Source organism: Perca flavescens, chromosome 2 (assembly GCF_004354835.1).
Source record: "Perca flavescens isolate YP-PL-M2 chromosome 2, PFLA_1.0, whole genome shotgun sequence".
NCBI classification, from domain to species: domain Eukaryota; kingdom Metazoa; phylum Chordata; class Actinopteri; order Perciformes; family Percidae; genus Perca; species Perca flavescens.
The window spans coordinates 17,361,026-17,382,419 of NC_041332.1; the positions used below are offsets into that span (position 1 = coordinate 17,361,026).

Consider the following 21,394-nt stretch of genomic DNA (forward strand, 5'->3'; position numbering starts at 1 on the left):
AACTGTGAAAATAAAACCCTAAAGTTGTAAAGATTTTTTTTTTTTAAAGCCGGTGATGCATCCGTTTAGGGGAAAGAACAGAGAACATCTACTGTAAATGATGTGCTGCTGCCTAGTTTTTTTTCAGCTTGCCAAGAAAATATTTTCAAGGGACTGTTTAGCTGACATTACTCCACAGTAGATCCCCGGTCTGCCAGTGGAAAATGAAATATAAAGGTTACAAATATCTTAAGGACCTGATTTTACCTGTCAGATGCTTAAACACTTGTCCTCCCAAACCTTTTATTATTATAACTATTTTAGAAAGAAGATATGGGACTAAAGATACTGACCTATCAGTGAGCTATTTTTTACTTAATGCCATTCCTATGTAGGAGGATTTTTTGGTATTTTACACAGGGGGGGAGGGGGTCAGATGTTAGGCTGCATGCTAGCAGCAAACTACATATAACTAACAGCACAACTGTACAGACCCACACTGTGTTTGTTTAATTTGTTTCATAATGACACTTGAGTTCATGATTTTAATGATTTGTTTATTTATTTGTATTTTTGGGTTTACATGACAGACAGTTGAATTCCTGAATAAAAATAATAAATAATTTTGATGCAGAGTTTTGAAATTCATGTTACCCCCCCAACCCCACCCTAGTATGAACTGAATCTAAAAGTGGAACAGAATAAAGTTACAAGTTAATAAATGAAAATACTTGTAGCAAACACTAAAATACAAAGCACGCCATCTACCAATCACTTGTTAAAACTGCTCTAAGTAATATATATATAAGTATTTTTATATTAACAACTGATCAAACGACTGTGTAATGTGAAAGATACCTGTAGGGACAAACAGTGTTTTATCACTCCTCTCTGCAGTTCCTCTAAACTTGACAAAATGTATTAGCAACTTTCAATTCATTGTTTTGGTCTTACAGTCTGCAACTTCACTGTTTTCGTTCAGTCTTATTGCTCTCATCAACCTTTTTTCCAGCAGCAGCAGCAGGCAGATCAGCAAAAAAAGCTTTGATAAACCCACGCTACCTGCTCAGCACCAAACAGCAGACAGACACAGTTGAACACAGTGGAGCAATTAGTAGCTAAAGAGCCAGATATACTCCCTTAAGAGTTGGTGGAGACCAAAAACAGAGCTAAAAGGAGAGTTTGTCCAGTGGCCAGAAGCAAGACTCTGTATTGCTGGATGTGTAAATATGCAACTTTTTACTAACATTTTGCCATAATTATATATGCTGCTGTAAACCTTTGTAACTTGTCATTTTAACAATACATATTTTGTATAGTGGGTATTTTATGTTAAGTGCAGTACATGTTTGCAAGTGTCGTTCTTTTATTTATTAAGTGCCTTTTTGTGATATGTCTGTTCTCTATGCAACAATATTCATGTTCTCCAAGATACATTTCTCTTTTATTAGACAAAGTAACCTTGAACCTTCAAGGCATGCTTAATGAACTGAGAACTAATAAATTAAGAACTGTGGGGACATGAAAGCAAATCTTACGCAGATTGGATGTTAATCTTACATGTTGTCTTCGGTTATGATTCCAAGCATTTGCACGAGTTACACCTCTGATGTGCTTTCTAATGTTTCTTTTCTGTTGAGATTGTGAAAATAAAATGGATCCTTCACTTGGGAAATAGTACATTTATGTGTTCCCTCCCTCCCTCCCTCCCTCGCCCTCTCTCCCTCCCTCGCCCTCTCTCCCTCTATGCTCAAATCTCATCCTGCAGGAATATACTCTCTTCTTCCTCCGCTGCTGCAGCCTGACTCTGACACAACCGGCATGTCTGCAAACTGAGAGCCGCAAAGGAAAACACACAACCCCCCCTTTAAGACGCACAACTTGTGTTTTCTTTCTCCCCGCTGAAGCAGAAAAGGAGGCTGGTTATAACACTGCGACGAGGGTTTTCTTTTTGGAGGGAAAAATACTTGGATAAGGCTCAAAACAAGGTAAACGAAGCCCGAACAACCAAAGACAAGGGATGTGCGTGTGTGTGGCTTTTACTGTACGGGACCGGATGGTGATAGGTTTGTGTACGGGGTAAAAAGATGCTGATGCTTTCACAATGTGCATGTAACGTATTGGCTTCTATGGGATATCTAAGCTTGCGGGTGCAGTAATTTAACAGGGAGTAGGCTACATACTGTACGTTACTGTAATTGTGCCTTAATGCTGCACCGCACCAGGAGATGTGAGTGAATACTGAATGGGTTCACGTGAGGGAAAACTGATGCTGCTGCGCTGCTGCAGAGACTGATGAAGAAGAAGGAAACCAGGAAATGATTTCAGGTCGCCCAGCTAGTGCAGATTCGACTTTGGGGCCAATGAAAATGACTCGAGGACGAAGCAATGATAGAATAATGAGTGTAGCAAGTTTTTCAGGAGGATTTTTTCCCCCCTTCTTGTCTGCTGTGCCGCAATGGCAGAGGGATGCTGTAAAATGCAGCAAAACTACCCGTGGGGTTATGTCGTAAAAAAGATTGTAAAAAAAAAAAAAAAAAAAAAAAAAGTACAAAAGGTCACCTTAAAGTCGGTCTTGAGCTAAAATGACCATAAAGCACATACGGTCTGTAAACTCACAACTGAGTACCTTGGACACAAAGTCCCAGCAGCAATTATTATAGAAAAATAGCAGTTTTCATGTAAGGTTATTATGAAATGTGACTATGATTCACTTTAAATCCCAAGACAAATACTATCCGGTCATATGATAGGGAATAAAATGCCATAATGCCAAATAAAAACTCACGAATGAGAAGTGTAAGACCTTGAAGCAGTCATTCTTTTCTCTGTCATGTAATGCCCTTGCAGTTATGGTCTCCAAGGCCCATGTACTGACATAAACCATGTCTACTTGCTCATCTCTGACCTCTGCCTCTGCTTTTTTATTTATTTATTTTTTCATTCTGGGAGTTATTTCCAGGCAGCGTAAGCATAAATCCACACAAGATGAAGTGTTGGTTGTAAATTGAGGGCGCAGGTGCCTCGACGAAACTCAGGACACCGTATTGTATTGGAGTGTAAAGCCATAATAACCCAGTTTAATCAGCCTTTTTGTTCCTTCAAGTTGTTCACATTTTGAGTCTGTTTAAGATGTAAATTCATACTTCTTAGGAGTTAAAGTGATCTAATGTATATGAAGATATTGTGATTATTGTAAAAGGGGAAGATCGTCTTCGTCCTTTGCCAAACAGGGATCTCCTTCTGGAGGTCATTTCTTGTTCGCGTCGAGCCTCATCATCATCATCCTCCCCCATCCCATCAAACACTTGTGAAAACCAGGAGAGTAAAACTATATGTCCTAACAGTGGTATTCATGCAGTTATAGCTTGTGTATTTTGTCCCTGGCTGCAGGTCTGTCCCCGATTACGTGACCACTGAAGGAAGAGAACACAGAACTGCTTCATCATGAATTTTGTAATGAAAGCTGCGATGGGAGGTGAGTAGTCTGCCTGGCTAGAGTTTGATTTAACAGCACTGCAGTGTAAAGGATTTAAAAGGTTGTTCAGCAGCAATAGTAGCAGTACTGTACTAGTACTGGCCTGGTAGTTGTGGGGATACTGGGCTGAGATAATCCATCCTGCACCAATCTCCTGACTTCAAAGCTACGCATTCCCTCTTTCTTTCTTTCTTTCTTTCTTTTTTTTTCGTTCTATCTGCATCCATCTTTTAAAAACCTCTCAGGGCAGGACATGACATCTTGTTGGTCAAGTCCTTCACAACGCCAGACTGTTATGCTGTAACCATATTCTGCTGTGCACTTGCCTTGTGAATAGTATTAATGACAATAAAGTTAATCTTGAATGACATGATTACAATTATAAAAACCTGTTCATGATTTGAAATTTGGCTATTGTAGAAACAGTGTTTTTTTTCGACCAGTGATTCCCTGAAAGCGTATCAAGTCTCTGTAAACGAGGTTAGGAATGCTGCAGAAAAATAGGACAATAACTGCAGTAGTAGGTCTAGTCAGATACTAATGATGTATCTGTCAAGTGAAACGTGTCCAAAATGTAACCAGCAGTAGCCTTATTTTTGGCTTGATCTTCATACATTTTTAGGTTTACTCAGTGGAATAAAAAAAATAAAAAATTAGAGTTGAGATTTTTACGTGACTTTAATTACCAGGCATTCTATGCTTTTCAAGCCAACTGTTGGCGTCTTTTCAGGCAAGAGAAATAGAGAAGTGCTATTTTGCCAAGAACTATGACTAACATTCTTTTCACAAGACTTTTGTCCTTTAAAGCCTTCAGGTATTATCCTTTAGAATATTATCTTAGCTATTATTTGCCCCCTAATTAGTCCTTCTTATGGCCCTGTAATTCATCCTCCTTGTCAGCTAGGTCTTCAAGGGGAAAGGCAGGAAAGTGGCACCAGTCGTTGTAATGCAGCAGTCACACACATACTGGTCAGTCATGCAGGATATTGAGCTGTTGTTGTCAATGTTACAGAGGTGTTAGGCAGTTACAGTTGGGATGTAGAGTTGAGCCCCTGCTCCTCATTGGGATGCAGAGGATGCCGGCGCTGCCTCGTTCTGCATAGCTGCTGTGCCTCGTGTCTGCGCTATGAAATCTTAAGTCAACTGCATTGCATTGGATGCTGTTTTTTTCCTCAGCAGAGGTCGGGCTGCTCTCTGCCTGCGGACTTTGGGAATAGATTTGACAGTGTGGGTGTTTGCCTGTGTGTGCGTCTGTACCCTGCCCGTGCTGGAGAGATGTTTTATAGATATTGTATAGGACAGAGTGTGTGTACTGCATCTCCAGGTGAGATGAATTATGGAGGCTGCACAGGCGTACTTTAGGGTATAGATTTTTCTGTGTGAGAAAGATAAGATACTGAGAAAGGGTGCAAGAAAGAGAAAGTTTGATAGTGTGTGAGAGTGTCTGTCTAATAATCAATATGTATGCCTATCAGGGTGATTATTCTGCTGTCAGTGCAAGCTGTCTTTGGTTCTGGTCCATGTTTATTGACGGGGACACGGTGACCTCATTCCACTATGTCTGCAAAAATGCTGACAGTGCACTGGACTTTTGAAGCTGCCTGTGGGGGGAGGGGGGAATCAGATAATGAAATAAACCAAATAGCCAGCTAATCAATAAGCCTGGCTATCAATCTGACGGTCAGTGCCAGTTAGTTAATACGTCAATATTAGTGATTTTCTTAAGCTGCTATTGGGTGTGGCTGGTTTAGTGGTCTAAACTGCGTACAATGAAACGTCCTTGGTTTGATTCTGGCGGGGGATGCTTGTTTCTTTCTGACTCTTCCTTTCCACATTTCCTGTCTGGCTTCACTGTCATCTATCAAATAAGGCAAAGAAATTAAGGATTAATATGGTTCCCCTACTTCTAACTTGCAAATAGAGATACCACCATTTTTATCAGCAACGCTAATAAACAGCATAGCTCTAGGCATGGCATTGTCGGTTGGTCGGTCCACCGACATCATATAAACTGTCATGAAATTTTTGCACAGACATTCATGTTCCCCAGAGGATGGATCCTACTTACTTTGGAGATCCCTTGACTTTTCCTCATGAGGTTGACATTTTTGGTTTTGAGTGAAATATCTCAATAACGTTTGGATGGATTTCTGTAAAATTTGGTACCCACAGTCATGTCTCCCTCAGGATAAATTATATTAACTGTGGTGGTGAACCCTTGATATTTCATCTAGCGCCTTTATCAGGGCAAAATTCCTACAAAACTAACGACATTCCCATCAACATTAGTGTTGATTAGCAAATGTTAGCATGTTAACACACTAAACTAAGATGGTTAATATGGTAAACAATATACCCACTAAACATCAGTATGTTAGCTTAGTCATTGTGAGCATGTTAGCATACTGGCGTTAGCAGTAGCAATTTGAAGGGGGATGTAGTCTTGCATTGCCAGACCTAGCTCCACTGGCTATGTCATTGCTGGAGTAAGGTCTGGCTACACCATACATTCTGTAGTCTGTTCTCATGAACCAAATGTTTGAAAAGCTACAAAAAGTTAAGCACTGTAATTTGTATGATTTAAATGTTTTGTTTTTGCTGTATGCACCACATTTACTGCTGCTGTATAAGAACGTGGCTGGCCGCATATGGAGGAGGTGGGGGTGGATGGGTGGGCGTACGGTACAATGGAGAATAGTCCAGCAGCAATTTTTTCATCTGTGTCTTTATCTTGCCTGGCGTATAAAGCTGTAGCCCCCCCCCCCCCCTTGACTGCAGGGTTTTCACCTGGTCCTCCATTTTCGCCCATAGGGGGGCACAATCAAAACCATGGCATTTTCATGCCATGTCTCTGTGTTTAACGTTACACTCACTAGCTCACTGCAGACAATAAATCATGCTTGGAATATAAATGTTTTTTTTTTTAAGTTTATAATTAACAAATTGCCTAGTGGGCATAAGCATTTGGCTCAAAGCAGTGCCGTGTATATATGGCCTCACGGAATCGTCAGTGTGGCTCTAGATTCTAAAGCTTAAACATGCGTGAACATGTCTGCTTATGTAGACACGTGATGTACTATTAACAGTACTGCATGTGTGTCTCCTGTCTTTTTGAAAATGAACCTCTTCCAACAACTTTATTGGAATTATTTATACAACCTTCTTGAGAGATTAGAACCTGAATAAATCAAACCATGTTTTGTCACTCTGAAACTACGAAGGCTCAGATCGTATTTTGCCTGTTGTCACCTTGCTCTTTTCCATCCTGTGGTTGTTCTTCTTCTGTTTGGATGTGGATTTGCGAGACCGTCACTGAGTGTTTTGCAGAGTATGTTAAGTGATGATGAGTGCGTGGATGAGTCTCTGTGAAGAGATGATGCTGCCAGTGCATTAACTAATCCTCCAAGGCTTCTTTGGTTGCAGATATTTGGAAGAAAACAGAGTGATGTTTAACTGCAATGATTCAGCAGCTCTCAAGTCCAGAGCCGCATAGATGCCCAGTTCAGATGTTTGTTGGATGTTCTTTTCTGCCGTAGCCATGCTAGCTCCATATTCCTGCTGTATTGTCTTTTGCAAAGTCTTTGCAAAATGTCTTTTTCCCAATGCATGGGACCACTGGTTACTATTGTGTTGACAACACAACAAGAAGTTTAATCTAAAACTTGTGAAAATGAAAGCTTTAGTCAATAATTATTTGGAAATTATATACCTGGCTGCTCTTTTTACGAGAGCTTTAGTCTTTGCTGTTTCACTGTAAACTCATTAACCTAAATGGGCTACTTGATTACACGCAATTCTGGTACAAATTTGGATGTTAAAACTTGTCACTATGAACTTCTTAAATAAAGTTTATGAGGGATGTGGTCAGTTGTATAAGATACAATAAAAACTTATGTCAACAAAGAAAGATAGAAAGATAGTTGTGCCTATTTTATATTCTTAATCCACACATACCAAACAATAGAGATAACATGAGCTTTCATGGATTGTCTTCTTGCATAGCCAATTTTACAGTAGGTCATTGGATTGTGTTTTAAGTCAGTGTAAGTATTACATATCTTGTGTGCAGACTACATGAGCCCCCCATATCATAAGAAATAATGGTGCACCTTGCCATCTCCATGAACAGTTTAACCTTATGAACAACAGGCGCAGTAATAATAATAATATAATATATAATAATATCTTACAAACGGGCCCTTTGTAATAAGATCCATCCAGCCCACAAGAACAGAGGGATACAGACTTATTACCGCTGATGCAGCTTATACCTCTCATATGTAACCACTAAATAATTGACTTAACTTTTCGATTAAGTAATTTTGAAATTAAAATCTGCCGCACCTTTGGCCCCCTATGTTACATTTTGTTAGTCGCCACTATAGCTATGAAAGCTGTAAAATTAGTTTTAAAATCCTCAGCCTATAAACAAAGGTGATTAAGTGCTGCTTCATTTTAAAATTGGGATTATCAATCCAGCAGTGTTGTTATTTGGGAGCAATGAAACAGACCCTCACACAGCTTTTGCACCTTATCTTAAATTCTTACTTGTGCATTGATTGCCTATGCTCCTGAGAGCTGCAGTGCTGACTCTGCACTTTCCACCTCCTAAAAGCAGAAGTTAGTTTGACAGAATAGGGAGCTGTTAAGTGAGGTAGACATTAGCCCCAAGGTGTGGAGCTCAATCAAACTCTGAAGGCCTCAGGCAGCAGTTAAACCTTGACTATATCAGCAGAAAAGTCAGCGCTACGCAGCCAATAAGTGAATGGTAAGGTTTAATTCCAACAATAAGAAATATTTAACTTTTCATGTCTCAATGATGTCAATTGGAATCTGCTACAATAATAATAATAATAATAATAATAATAATAATAATAAAATCATATCTGTACATAGTAGTCAAATGTTTATGTTTACTTTGTTCAGCTTTGTTGTCCTTGTTTTTAGACCTATTTTTTGTGTATGTACATTGAGAGCAAAAAAAGCCAGAGTCAAATTCCTTGTGTGTTGGCTATTAAAGCTGATTCTGATTCAACAGGAATAAAGAGAGTCTGGCAAACAGTAGTTATTAAATCAATAAATCAGTAACAGATAAATTTCGAGGCATAACTGTAAGTTTAATACCAGGCTCTGCTTGCCTTTACACATACGTTTATATTTATGTATTTTATCCAGTTTTTGGATTGATTTACAGCACCAAAGATGAAGCTATTGCAATGTGAGGTGCAATGGAGTTATGATTTTAATGTTAACCATTTTTTTAGCATTAACAGTTTCATTTGTGTGAGATGAAAACTACCAATTATTTTTTGTTCATGGTAGTTGTACTAAAATGTAACATTGAATTAGACAATAATTTGATGATGTTTAAAAGCGATGCATGAAGCTTCTTTGATTAAGCTATTTTCCTGTAAGCGGTTTCTTTCTAGAATTTCTTATCCATATCATGAGTGTAAGGATACAGGCTGTTGTACAGGCTGTAAACATAAGTAACATGTACTTGACTTGAATAAGGAGGGGACAGTTTTCATTTTGGACAGTTAAATGAAGAATTAGATAGAATCATTGACTCATTGTCTCTAGGCTGACACCAGAAGTGCTAAAATGTATGTGCTTTCTGGATAAGAAACTTGGCTTGTTACTGCGCTGTGGATACCTTAGAAAGCTCATGACAGTGAGTGGCCTTGTCCTGACTAAAGCTTTTAGGGAATTGCCAATTTTTGTTTTTGTTTAGTTTTGTTTTGCAAAATGACGCAAAAATGATGTGCTTGTGAAAAGCATTTTTGAAAAGCTTGTCACTGCTGAGACCTGCAGAAAAGACAAGCGAACTAGAGTAGACCCCCTCATGCTCAATGTTTTGCATTATTTATCAATAACTGTCTAGCATGGGTTACATGCAAAATTAGCAAACAAGCTAATGCTACTTTGACATGATATTGAAAGGCAGTTGACCCATCAAACTGTAGTTTTTGAGTGCAGTGGATGTGTTTGACAAGACCAATAAGGCTGATTGTATTATATGATTGTATTTTCCTATTCAAATTCCATAAAAAAAAAAAACCTGTTTATTCAATCAGCTGTGAGCGAGCAGGTACAAGCATATGAGTAGTGAGTGAGCATCTCTCCGCAACGCGTAGCTCCTATGGTGCCATTTTGATGCTAACAAGCATTCCCCCGCTGTTAGCATCCCATTGACTACCATTCATTTTTATGTCACTTTGACAGTGAATAACTTTACATCTGAAGCGTTTAAAGACTTTATTTGTCCATTGTTTATTTCTAAAGAGACAATGTATAAAAGGCTCCATTACCTTGTATCTCACGTTATGGCTCCGTAGCAGACATTTTTGTAAAAATAGGTTAACAATTATGTCATAACCACGCGACTTACTGTCGCATAGTAGAGGAATTACCGTATAGTACAGGAGAAGCTTGCAGGCAGTTTACATTATGAGTTACATACATTAGCCGTTTAAGTTTAATTACTAATGTTAACTAGCATTTTAGTTAGCAATAATTAGCCTGTGCCTATGTTATCTCCTTACATATACCTACGCTCTCCGTCTCTGCAAGATTCAGAATGATTGAGATTTCTCTTGGCACAGCTACCAGAAGACTTTCAGATAGGTTGCTCACGTCACATTTACGTCTTCAAGCTCAGTTGGAGGCTGCGCAGGAACGCTCAGCCCTCACCGGAAAAGTGCTTCTAATATATTTCACTGATCTCCGTCCAGAGCAACGGGATCTGCTGGTCCATTTCTGTCTATGGATCCTGCTAATAAAATCTAAACTTCCCACCATTTTAACAAGAGTATAATCCCGTATTTTGTCTATACTTGAACTCAACTACTACAGCTCACATGTGCTGTCAAAACCTTTCACCTTTTTTTATAATTATTTATAATTTTTTTAAACCTAACTTCACATGCATTTGATTATATGTCGACATAGTAGGCTTAACAATGTGTCAGCAAGTAGATCAGTTTTCCACTAATGAGTGACATTTTCAGTGGTTAAGTGTGACAAAGCTTTGTGATTTGAAGTGAAATGAAAACAGAAGACACCTTGAGATGTTCTTCCCTCACCATGTCTCCACAAAGTACAGATAATCACATTTAGTAGCACTCAAGTATGATTGGCTAAGAGAATCCGGTCTTCACCGCTGACACACACACACACACACACACACACACACACACACACACACACACACACCTCCCCATCTTTTTGTGCGTTACTCATGCAAATCAAATTCAGTTCATCAAATTGACCTTGAGCTCCTCCTACAGTGCAAAGTGTGTGTGTCTACGCACATGTGTTTGACAGTATGGCCACATCCTATAAATAATGCATTCAACCATCCAAGTCACGAATAGTGAGAGAAAGACTGAAAGAGAGAGGAAAAGCTGTTTCTGTATTAGAAACATGCAGGTGTCTTTGCCCTTTATATAATTCTTTTTTTAAACATATATAAATGTCTTGCACCTGCTCTGAAAGCCAAAAACGTGTTATTACTTTTGGTATCTGTTAAACACTCACAGTAATCATCTTCATCATCGTCATGACCACATGTCAGCAGCAGCAATGGTGAATCCCAACCTTTTATTGTGGAAACAGGGATGCAATATTGCTCCCACCCGGTTAGTCATGTTGATTACAGCTGGTTACATATTATTTGCGACGCCAGGTATTCAAATTCCGTTGTTTCAGTCTCAAATTCAACACCAAACTTTCCACCACATCCTTAATGGAGCTGCAGTATGCAGATGATAATGCTTTGTTTATCCAGTCACAACAAGAACTGTAGTAGGGTTGGATTCAAATCCTTTGAAATCCCTTATCAAATCTAATTAGGTTTCTTGAATGTGTAAACATTGTAAAATAAATTGTAACATACTCTTAAAACTCAGAGATTCAATTTTGTTGCAAATTAAATCTGGCACAACAAATACACTTTCACTTAAAAAACAACAACATATATTTATCAAACTGTGGCTCAAGAGGGTAAGCTTTCATTTGTTAACTTAAGTCCCAGTGCAAAATAAAGCTGCCTCACTTTGTCCTGCCTGATTCATTGTGCAAAGCTGCTCCACCTGAGGGAAATTTAAACTGACCCAAAGCATAACTTCCACCAATTATACAGCGAAACAACAGTGAGCACACTTTCTCTGTCTTACCCATTTGTCACCCTTCCACATTTCTTCTGCTGTTTAATGAGCTGTGTTGAGACAATTATGTCTGTCCTGAAGGCCAAATCTAGATCTTTACACTTATCCGCTTTCCCACCACACTTTGGATTTTTAAGAGGGGATTTGCCTTGAGAACCTGGAGTGGGAAAAACGTAGATAAGTGCTGTTATCTGATGCTGTCAAAAGTTTAAGCGCTGGGAGAGTTAGCTAAGGTTAGTCTTCTTTCCTTCTTTCCCTCATGACTTTGGATTTAACAAAGATTTAGCAAAGAACTTTCAGAAGGAAAGGATTCGAGAGATGACTATAGTACTTTTTATCCAAGCAGTGTCCATGTATCGAGAAAAGAATAACGGTATAACTTTACCTCAAACGGCAAAGTTGGATGGAGATTGTTGCCACAGGAAAACGTCTTAAAAAGCTGAATTTGGCAAGGAAGACAAAACTCCTTAACATAGGGATCAGCTAATTTTTTTTCATTATCATGTGGGTTTCATGTGTGGTATAACCAATGATACAGACCTCTGAGTCAACACCTAAACATCACATTTTATTTAGTCAACTGGCTTTTTATGGGCATTATGGTAGAATAGAATTTCTCTACAAAGTGCCTCTTTGTCTTTGCTGATATTTACTTATCTAATATAATGTGCATTATACAAAAATGGTGAAAAGAGACTAAAGGCTGAACTGTCAGCTTTCCATTACAGGCTTTTATTAGCTTACATACTGAATGTCCTTCCGACGACTACTACAACCTTATGGAGTATGCAGGGATAAAGTAGTAGAGACACTTTTATCAAAAACATAGCTCGACACAGCTTATGTGATGCCTGAGAGCTTAATAGAATTATTCTGGTTTGAAAGGACACTGCTGTATCTCTAAATGGGCTCACAAAGCATGAGCCGGGATCATAGCTCAATATAACTCAGGGCTTTGTCTCTCAGGATAGGATCCTTTTTTTTTTTTTTTTTTTTACATTTGAGCAAAGATGATCTGAATGTGCTAATAAGATTTTGTGAAACAAGACCAGGTTTGTTTTGGTTTGGCACAGTTATATTTACAAGAGGTACTGGAGGGTTTTTTCTGGGCTGTGCATGAGAAGGAAATCTTTTGACAATGAGGCTTAGCTGGTTGTGAGTCATTGCTCCACTTACAGAATTCAATAGCAGTGTTTACATGGACTGTATTGAAGATACTCAGGTACCCAGATCATAAACTGATCCTGAATCCTGTTTGCCATCAGATAAGCTCTTACACTGGCACTGTGAGATCTGGATACATCTGGGATATTCTGAGATATATTGACATTTCTGAGGATAGATGCATGTAAACATTAAGTTTAATTTTATACAGTATGTGCACTCTCGTTTTGCCGACCGAATCCTAAGTCAAAGGAAGAGGGTGTATCAATGAATATCGTTTCTCAGATGCAAACACTGATTCTTAATTGGTCCAATTTAAATCCCTGCGGCAGTGTTTGCGTATATCAGCAGCTGACAGGAAATAAACTTGGATCCAAGCTGTTTCCTAGCAACGCAGTTAAGATGAAACAGACTCTATAAAGTATATGTATGTATGGCGAAAAGTTCAGAGTAACACTTTAACTGTGATATCTCAAATACTGTTTGTATTGTAAATCATGCAAAGTCACACCAGATAGTGTACATACATACACATACTGTAATCTGCACATTCAAACACACATAAGAAGGAACTGCTCAACCACACAAGATGCATGAGAGCTTAAAATGGAACTAAGCAATTATTTATATCCACATGTTTATATAGGGACACTCACTGTAAGTGCTCTTTAGCTCTATGCATCCCTCTCTTCCTCACTATCTTCCTCCCTCACGCATACACATACTTGTAAGAGAAGATGTGCATCATAGTCCGCCAGATATTGCTATGTCAGCTTTTCTGTGCTGTTCATCAAACGCTGTTTGCAGCGCTGTGGAGATAGGTCTAGGAATGCGAGACTAAGCAATACCTCACTTTGGATTTCTGTCTGAATTTCTGTCTCACCTGTCTCTTTCACTTAAATCCAAAGGGCTCATGTATGTGACTGAGCTATTGTTTTATTTAATTATTTATTCGGTTTCCATCTTTGGTGCCGAGCCCTCATTGCTGACGTGTGTTCTGCAACTCCCAGAGAACACCTGTGCATTAAACAAGGTGGTCTGTACAGTGGTGTAAACAGCACTGATCGTTGATACATTTGAAGTCTCTGTTGGGGACCATCTTCTTTGTCTCTGCAGCCATGACTATCATGCTGCCACAGTTCTTTGGTTGGTGTCCATATGGATTGTGCATGTTATATTAAAGTCCAACTGAAATGTCTCACAATGGTGCCCCCATTTTTTGCATAAATCCAATAACACCGTTAGTTCTCTGTCTATGTAGATGGCCAGCCAATCAAATATCTTCATTTTCAACTATATATTTGCGTTAATATAGAATACATTTTAACCAAATTTCCAGAAGGTTATCCAAAGAAAATGCAAGTTAATGTGCATTTCCATCTACTACCATTACGCCATTATTAGGAGTTGGTTCATTCGTTCATAGGTTTATTTTTAGGAGCTTTCTCAGAGAGCTCCTAAAATAAACGTCATTCACTTTTCATAGCCTGCAGGTTTCCTGGTGTTTTTATTTCTTTTTCTACCCTTCCCTTTTCTCCTTCATTGGTCTTGCACTCATCCCTTTCCACTTCATCCTCTCCTCTGTCTTTCCTGTCTTTTATCCCTCCACATTTCGCTGCAGTTTGTTTTTTGCTTTATGCTGATGAGTCAAAACAAATGATCCCGGGGGCAGCTGCAGACTGAAGGAGTACTCTGGCTTTCTTTCCCTCCTCAGATGCCCTTTGCCTGCCTCTCAACCTTTTCCTCTTCCTCCTCCTTCTGACTTAACTTTCCCTTTATTTTTTATCTTTCTTTATCACTCCCCCATCTTCCCTCCCTTCATTTTTTCAACTGTCACACAACCTCCCTCTCTTTCTGGTTGCACAGAAACTGCTGGGTAATCCCACTAACTGGAACAGCTCATAATTGGACTCAACAGTTTCTGACAGATTCTCTCCCTCTCCTTATGCTCTCCTTGTTTTTCCTAAATATGTCTTGTTTTGTCACAAAATTCAGCAGTATGCTGACTCCCTTTCTCCCTTGTCCTTATTACGTCTTCTCTTTTTTCCCCTTCTCTTCCTCCTCCTCCTCCCCCTCACTACTTATCTGCTCCTGTCTTTGTCCACATCCTTCAGACCTTTGGCTTTTCTCCTCATCTTTTCTTTTCTGTTCCATTGAAGCTCAGCATTTTCATGCTTTGGTATCGCAAGACATTATTTTGTGGGATTTACAACTCCTACAGCGACAGTAAGAAGGCTTGCGTAAGACATATTCCAGGACTTGTGCCTTGTTGTGTAATGTAATAGGCAAAGCTCATATTCCTACTGTTTATTTTCTCACATCCCTTTTCCTCCAGTTAGGGAACCAGCGGGGCTGTAGCTACCATTGGGGACATCAAGGTCATGTCTTTAGTATTGCTTATAAAAATTTAGGGGGTTTAAGAATGAATGATAGTCTAAATAACAATCTCTTTATTTCAATTTAATTCGTCACCATGTGTAATTTGTGTTATTGTAATCAGAATTATATTCATTGTAGAGAGGTCTTTGAAAGAGCATTTAGATCTTGTATGGAAATGAAATAGCCAGACAACACGTTTTAACTGAAAGGAATACTGAAAAATGTGAAATAAAACCTGGTGGTTGCAAGTCAACACTTTCCAGGAAGGGTGGAGTTGAGCCGCATGGGAGAATGCAGACTCATGACGGTCAATATTTCTCATAGTCATTAAAACTTGGCCTTGGCACTAGTGGAGGGGACACTGGGCTTGTACCCAGCATGGAGTGTTTCCAGTCAGTCGGTAAACAGTGGGGGGGAGGCATCGACAAATGTTAAGTCCAATATTTGTATTTAAACATCAAATTCAAATGTAACAAACACAATGTGCAAAAAGTGCTTTGTCTCCAGATTGTGCAAAATTAAGAAGCTAAAAGGTAGCAGATGTACAATAGGATTAAATGTATGATAAGTAACAATAAGTGTCAAATTTACAATAAACTAAAGGTATAAGCTCAATATAGACATAAAGCAGGAATACTTTGTAAAGCATCTATAAACATTATTTAGATAGCTATTATCAGTGCACAAATAATCAGTCATCTCTTTTATAGATCACCGAAAAATGGGGCCAAATGCTTTATAAACCACTTATTAATCCTTAATAATCCTTAATTATTATAACCATCAGTTGCAACTTATAAATATAGTTCATAGATGGTTTACAAAACAATTACTAATCATTGATGTTCTAATAACTATATAAATGTATAAACTCATTTTATATTACACTAAACTAATGATACAATAACATAAATTATAACATTACTAATAAGTAAACATAATAAATAATAATTTCATTGTTTGTTATAGGTAAAATAACTAATAACTGAAGTTTAATTAACTATCAATTTACCTTTTATTAATGATGATTATTATGAAGTGTAACCGTCCTACCAATGCATCCAAATGACTAAAACTGAAGGTATATATATATATATATATATATATATATATATATATATATATATTATTATTATTATTATTATTATTATTATTATTATTATTATTATTATTATATTACAACACACCAGTTTTTATAAAAATGGTTCACGGGGAACTGGGTTGTTGAAGTAACAGGTAGTAGTAGGATATAATAAAGAACATAGTATATGTTAATATTAGAGCAATGAGACTTTTATGAACATAAAAACACAGATTTTCACTAAATCTCTGTACTACGAATGGGACAACTGAGTGAGTTCAGCCATTTGGAATATGTGCTTGACATGGGTTATCCTGTCTATAAACTAACAGTAAAAGACAACAAGTGTCCCTTCACGGTCCAAATGGTATTTTAAAAGGCTTCTCCGCCTTGACAAGAATACAGTCCTGCGGGAAACAATAAATCTCTCAATCCCCTTGGAAAGATAAGGAACAAAGTTATTAAACTTGACATCAAACAATATTGGATATTGGCACAATATAACAGCAGCTTCTTATGGCTTCACCTGATGTCTGTAAATTCATCTCTATTTCCCAGAAGTTTATGTACCTTGTCATGTGTCTGCCTGACTTCTCTTCTGCATCTTACAGAATAATGTAGTAGTTTGGCATCTCAGTTTTAGAGGCCTGTTGGAGCTGTCATTGTGTCTTATATTTTTCCCCCTCTCCCTTTTACAGGAGGTCCTCCTGATGTGGGTAAGATGCTGGGTGGGGAGGAGAAGGAGGAGGACCCTGACGCAGACAAGAAAGAGGAGGAGCGACAGGAGGCGCTGAGGCAGCAGGAGGAGGAGAGAAAGGCCAAATATGCCAAGATGGAGGCTGAGAGGGAAAGCATGAGGCAAGGCATCCGGGATAAGGTATAATGACAATAATGGACAATATGCTGTCTAATAATGTAATTGAAAAAAAGTAAATTGTAATAAGTTGTCAATAACCAAACACAAGGAACAAAGTCAGTCGGTGTCTCAGTCAGGAAAACAGCCACCAATACACATAAAACAGTTTGTTTTTTTTACAGAAATGTGAACACCAAACTGAAGAGAAAAAAAGAGACAAGCAAAACCAAAAATCACTGTAAAATAGTGTCACAGATGTAAGACGTTTTGATGATTTTGGATGATGGATTTGAAGTAGCTTCTGAAGGCTTCTCATCTTGGCGGCATGACAACAAAACCCTTTTTTTTGTACATCAGATCTGTGTTTGAAAAAGACTATCATCAGACTATTTTTGTTTGCTTTAATGTAATTTTAAAATAGATCAGTGGAGGATCAGGAAGGAGCTGTACACAACTGAGAGAAGTAGAAAGCAGTAGATGAAGAAAAGGAGCCATGATTAATATGAGTAAATTAGATTTTTTTTTTTATTAAGACATAAGAAATGGGTGGATGCTATATACTGCTATATAAATTATTTTTCAGTAATCTGTTCCAATGCTTTAGGAACAACTGTAACAACAGGATATTAAATGTACAATATGGTATGTATTAATTCTGAAGCCGTTGTCCAGGTATGTTCTTGTTTAGCATGTTTATGCATTGTAATCTGTCTAAAACACGATATACAGTAATGGCTTTGCATTCTGAATCAGCATTAGTATAATGTGTATTTTAGTCTACAGTTAGTATGTTTGCTTTGAGTTCCCCTCTCCACAAATGTGAGGCTGTGGGGCTGCTGTGATGGTAAGGGCTGCAGTGTAACCACCTGATTGCAGAGGCAGTGTGAAAGACAGGCAGTCTGTGGGTGGGGCAGGTCTGAGGGGAATACTGTGAATCAGCAGAATGAAAAGCGTCACTCTTCCCCTGGCTCCTCACCTCCTCTATTCTTCTTAAGTTCTCCCGGAGGAGAACAAAGAGGGAGGAACAAATCCCAAAGTGCTCGTTACCGGAAAGGTTTTTGTCAGCGTCCTCCACAGCCAGATACTGCGAGATGCGTCCATATTATAGCTGAAGTCTGTATTTTTACACATGTTCAGACTAGAGACAGATGACAGAGCAGATTGTGTCAGGTGTAGAGCTGTTTCATCCAGTTGTCAGGAAAATTGAATGGCATTATTATTAACAGTTTTGGTGGCAACAGTTTTCAAAGCAATTGTTATTTCTGTTGCATGCCTTTCAAACAAAATACATATCGCAAGTTTTGACATGCACTGTCAATGGTGAACACTCGAAAGCAGCACCCAAGACATCTACTCTGTTTGTGACATATTCCAAAGCTTTGCTCAAAGACACAGACAGGAACAAGATAAATAGAAAGATGAAGGTTTTGCAGCTGCTCAAAACACAAAAACAGGAAAAGGCTCTATGGGATGGGTGAATCTCAATGTTCTGTAGGATGAATGAGTAGAAGTACATGCGCATGTCGCATTCATGATAAAATGGAGTTACCAACTCGCATCACCATCTGAGTGGCTGATTTGCCTGAAACCGCCAGTATATCCGACTTGGAGCATACCTTAATATGCAAATATTAATATGTTTTCCAAGCAAATGTATTATCACACACACACACACACACACACACACACACACACACACACACACACACACACACACACACACACACACACACACACACACAAATAAATAACTTAAAATTTTGTTTCCAAAAAGAAAAACACTAATCTTAAAGGTCCCATGGCATGAAAATGTCACTTTATGAGTTTTTTTTTAACATTAATATGCGTTCCCCCAGCCTGCCTATGGTCCTCCAGTGTCTAGAAACGGCGATAGGTGTAAACCGAGCCGTGGGTATCCTGCTCTGCCTTTGAGAAAATGAAAGCTCAGATGGGCCGATCTGGAATCTCCTCCTTATGAGGTCATAAGGAGCAATGTTACCTCCCCTTTCTGTGCTTTGCCCGCCCAGAGAATTTGGCCCGCCCATGAGAGAGAGACATCATGGCTTTCAAACGAGCAAAGTGGCAGTTGGTCAAGGCCACACCCCCACCCTCCACCCCCTCTCTCCTCCTACAGACACAGAAATGGCACATCCTAAGGAAAGCTCATTGTGGGACTGGCTCTAGTGGCTGTAATTCTGCACCAAGGCTGAATTTTGGGAAAGAGACTTCAGATACAGTATTAGGGGACCACTAAGGCCTATATAAAAGCATCCAAAAAGCACCATGCCATGGGACCTTTAACATTTGTGTTACTGCAATGTAAAATCCTGTAATTATGGTGTTTTTCCTTTGCCTGCATTTCCTTTGCACCGTTCACACTTCTAACTTCCACATAATTCTATTTCTGTGTTCGACGACCAACAGTATGGCTTGAAAAAGCGTGAGGAGGCCGAGGCTGAGGCTGCAGCTGCTGTGGAGGAGGCTGCAGAGGGCAGCTTGACTCGACCCAAGAAGCTGGTGCCGGCCGGCTGCGGTGACGAGGAGGAAGAGGAAAGCATCATGGACACAGTGATGAAATACCTGCCAGGCCCGCTGCAAGACATGCTGAAGAAGTAGGCTAGCTTGCTAGCTAATGCTAACGTTATCTAGCTTAGTTCATAGACCGCATTCACAAGGTTGGCTTAAATCAGGTTTTTTTTTCCATCCACATGACACGTGGACATTGCAAGTACATCAAATGAAGATTAATCTGGCGTGGTGTTTTGTTGTTTGGACAAATCTAAGTTTTATGGTGGGGAAATGAATCAGATGTGAACCAGCAGTGTGGATTGCAGCCATTAGACTAAGCTAGGCTGACCCAACGAACAGGTGGATGTTAGCTTGACTGACGTTAACGTTAGCTATGTTACACTAATGGAGCTAACAGCAAGCAGAGGGGCTCAAAAAACACAATGTTAGATGGTTTATCCTTCTAGTCTAAGACGTTTTAAACTCCCCTTTTCTCCTCTGCAGAGCTCTCGCAGCACTGACAAATAATATAAAAATAATAATAAATAATAACCCTGTTCACTCAATTTGTACATAAATGAATTAATACATGACGAGCCTCAGTGTGGGCAAACAATCATAAAATATTATATGAAAGTAGTATACTAACTGTGTGTCTGTCTCTAAAATAAATAAAAAAATTCCGTGATAACTTGATAAGCCATATTTTAAAAAGGAAATTTAAAGACTACTGTTGTGTGCTCCTAAAGCTACTGTTTTGTGTTCGACCATGTCTGAAACTTACGTAAAACCTTTTGCACACAGTGTTACACATTCTCTGCCAGACCTATTGTCTGTCTCCCCTACACATAAGTGTAATAACATTCATGTAGTGTAGTGTTTAAAAGGTTTCTAAACCCCTTGTTCAGTGCGTCTCCTTCTTATGTCTTGCATGCCATTTGTCTAGACATGTTTGTTGCGTGAATATGTACAACCCGCCCCTTTTATCCTCTTCTGTATCATGCAAAAAATATTAAGGCAATAACTCCTAAGTTTGTGTGTGTTTTCACTACCATGTCGATATAACCGTTAATAATCTCAGTAATGAAAAAAATATGTATGCATTCAGGAAATTTCATTTACAGGTTTGCAGGGTTTTCTTTTTTGTAGTCTCATTGTTTCGATGAGGAATGACCGTGTAAACGTACAACAGCCAAAACCTTAAGCTTTCAGCCATAAAACCAGAACTTACAGAATTATACAGAAATATACTATTACTATCAGGAACTACTACTAGGGAGAGAATTATGAATGAATATGTATTTAAAAAGAAGAACTGTGTATTTATAATAAGCAGTGTAAACTTGGAAGTGGACTACAAGTCTGAATGTTCCATCATGTGAAGATTTGCGGGAAAGAGATCAATCTTCCTCAACACACACACATACACACAACTGATGGCTATTGATTTAGTTGCACAGCAAAAACCAGACGTAAAGTGATGCTTGATTCAGTTCTACTTATTGTTGGTTTAGATGTGAGGATGAGCCACAGTGGAATGCCATTGAGCAATAAAGGATTATCATGTATGTTTCTGCCTGAGATTAAATAAAAACTTTAAACCTTGTTCACAGACATTAAAAAATGTGTCATCTTCTCTTCTTTGTGATGTGTGGTTGGCTTCAAAACGTGAAACAGGTATGGACAAAATAGCAGGAACAATTGTACAATCTATTAACTCAGAGTGCATAAAATTATAGAATACCATACAAAATGGTTAAAGGAACACGGCGACTTATTGG

At 38.7% G+C, this 21,394-nt stretch overlaps 1 protein-coding gene across 1 annotated transcript; it reads left to right on the forward strand.

The window, feature by feature from the left end:
- Nucleotides 1–1,737: 1,737 nt before the first annotated feature.
- On the forward strand, nt 1,738–21,237 carry cplx2a (complexin 2a). Its single transcript, XM_028603340.1, has 4 exons — nt 1,738–1,967; nt 3,373–3,457; nt 16,948–17,126; nt 19,530–21,237. The coding sequence occupies exons 2-4, from the start codon at nt 3,427–3,429 to the stop codon at nt 19,719–19,721; spliced, it is 402 nt and encodes a 133-aa protein (XP_028459141.1). The 5' UTR covers nt 1,738–1,967; nt 3,373–3,426; the 3' UTR covers nt 19,722–21,237.
- Nucleotides 21,238–21,394: the final 157 nt, after the last annotated feature.

Excerpts from the sequence above, each read along its gene's own strand:
- cplx2a (XM_028603340.1), top strand. The coding sequence starts at position 3,427 with ATGAATTTTGTAATGAAAGCTGCGATGGGAG. Across the intron at positions 3,458-16,947 it reads AATGAAAGCTGCGATGGGAG|GAGGTCCTCCTGATGTGGGT; the intron begins GTGAGTAGTCTG and ends TCCCTTTTACAG. Across the intron at positions 17,127-19,529 it reads GGCAAGGCATCCGGGATAAG|TATGGCTTGAAAAAGCGTGA; the intron begins GTATAATGACAA and ends GACGACCAACAG.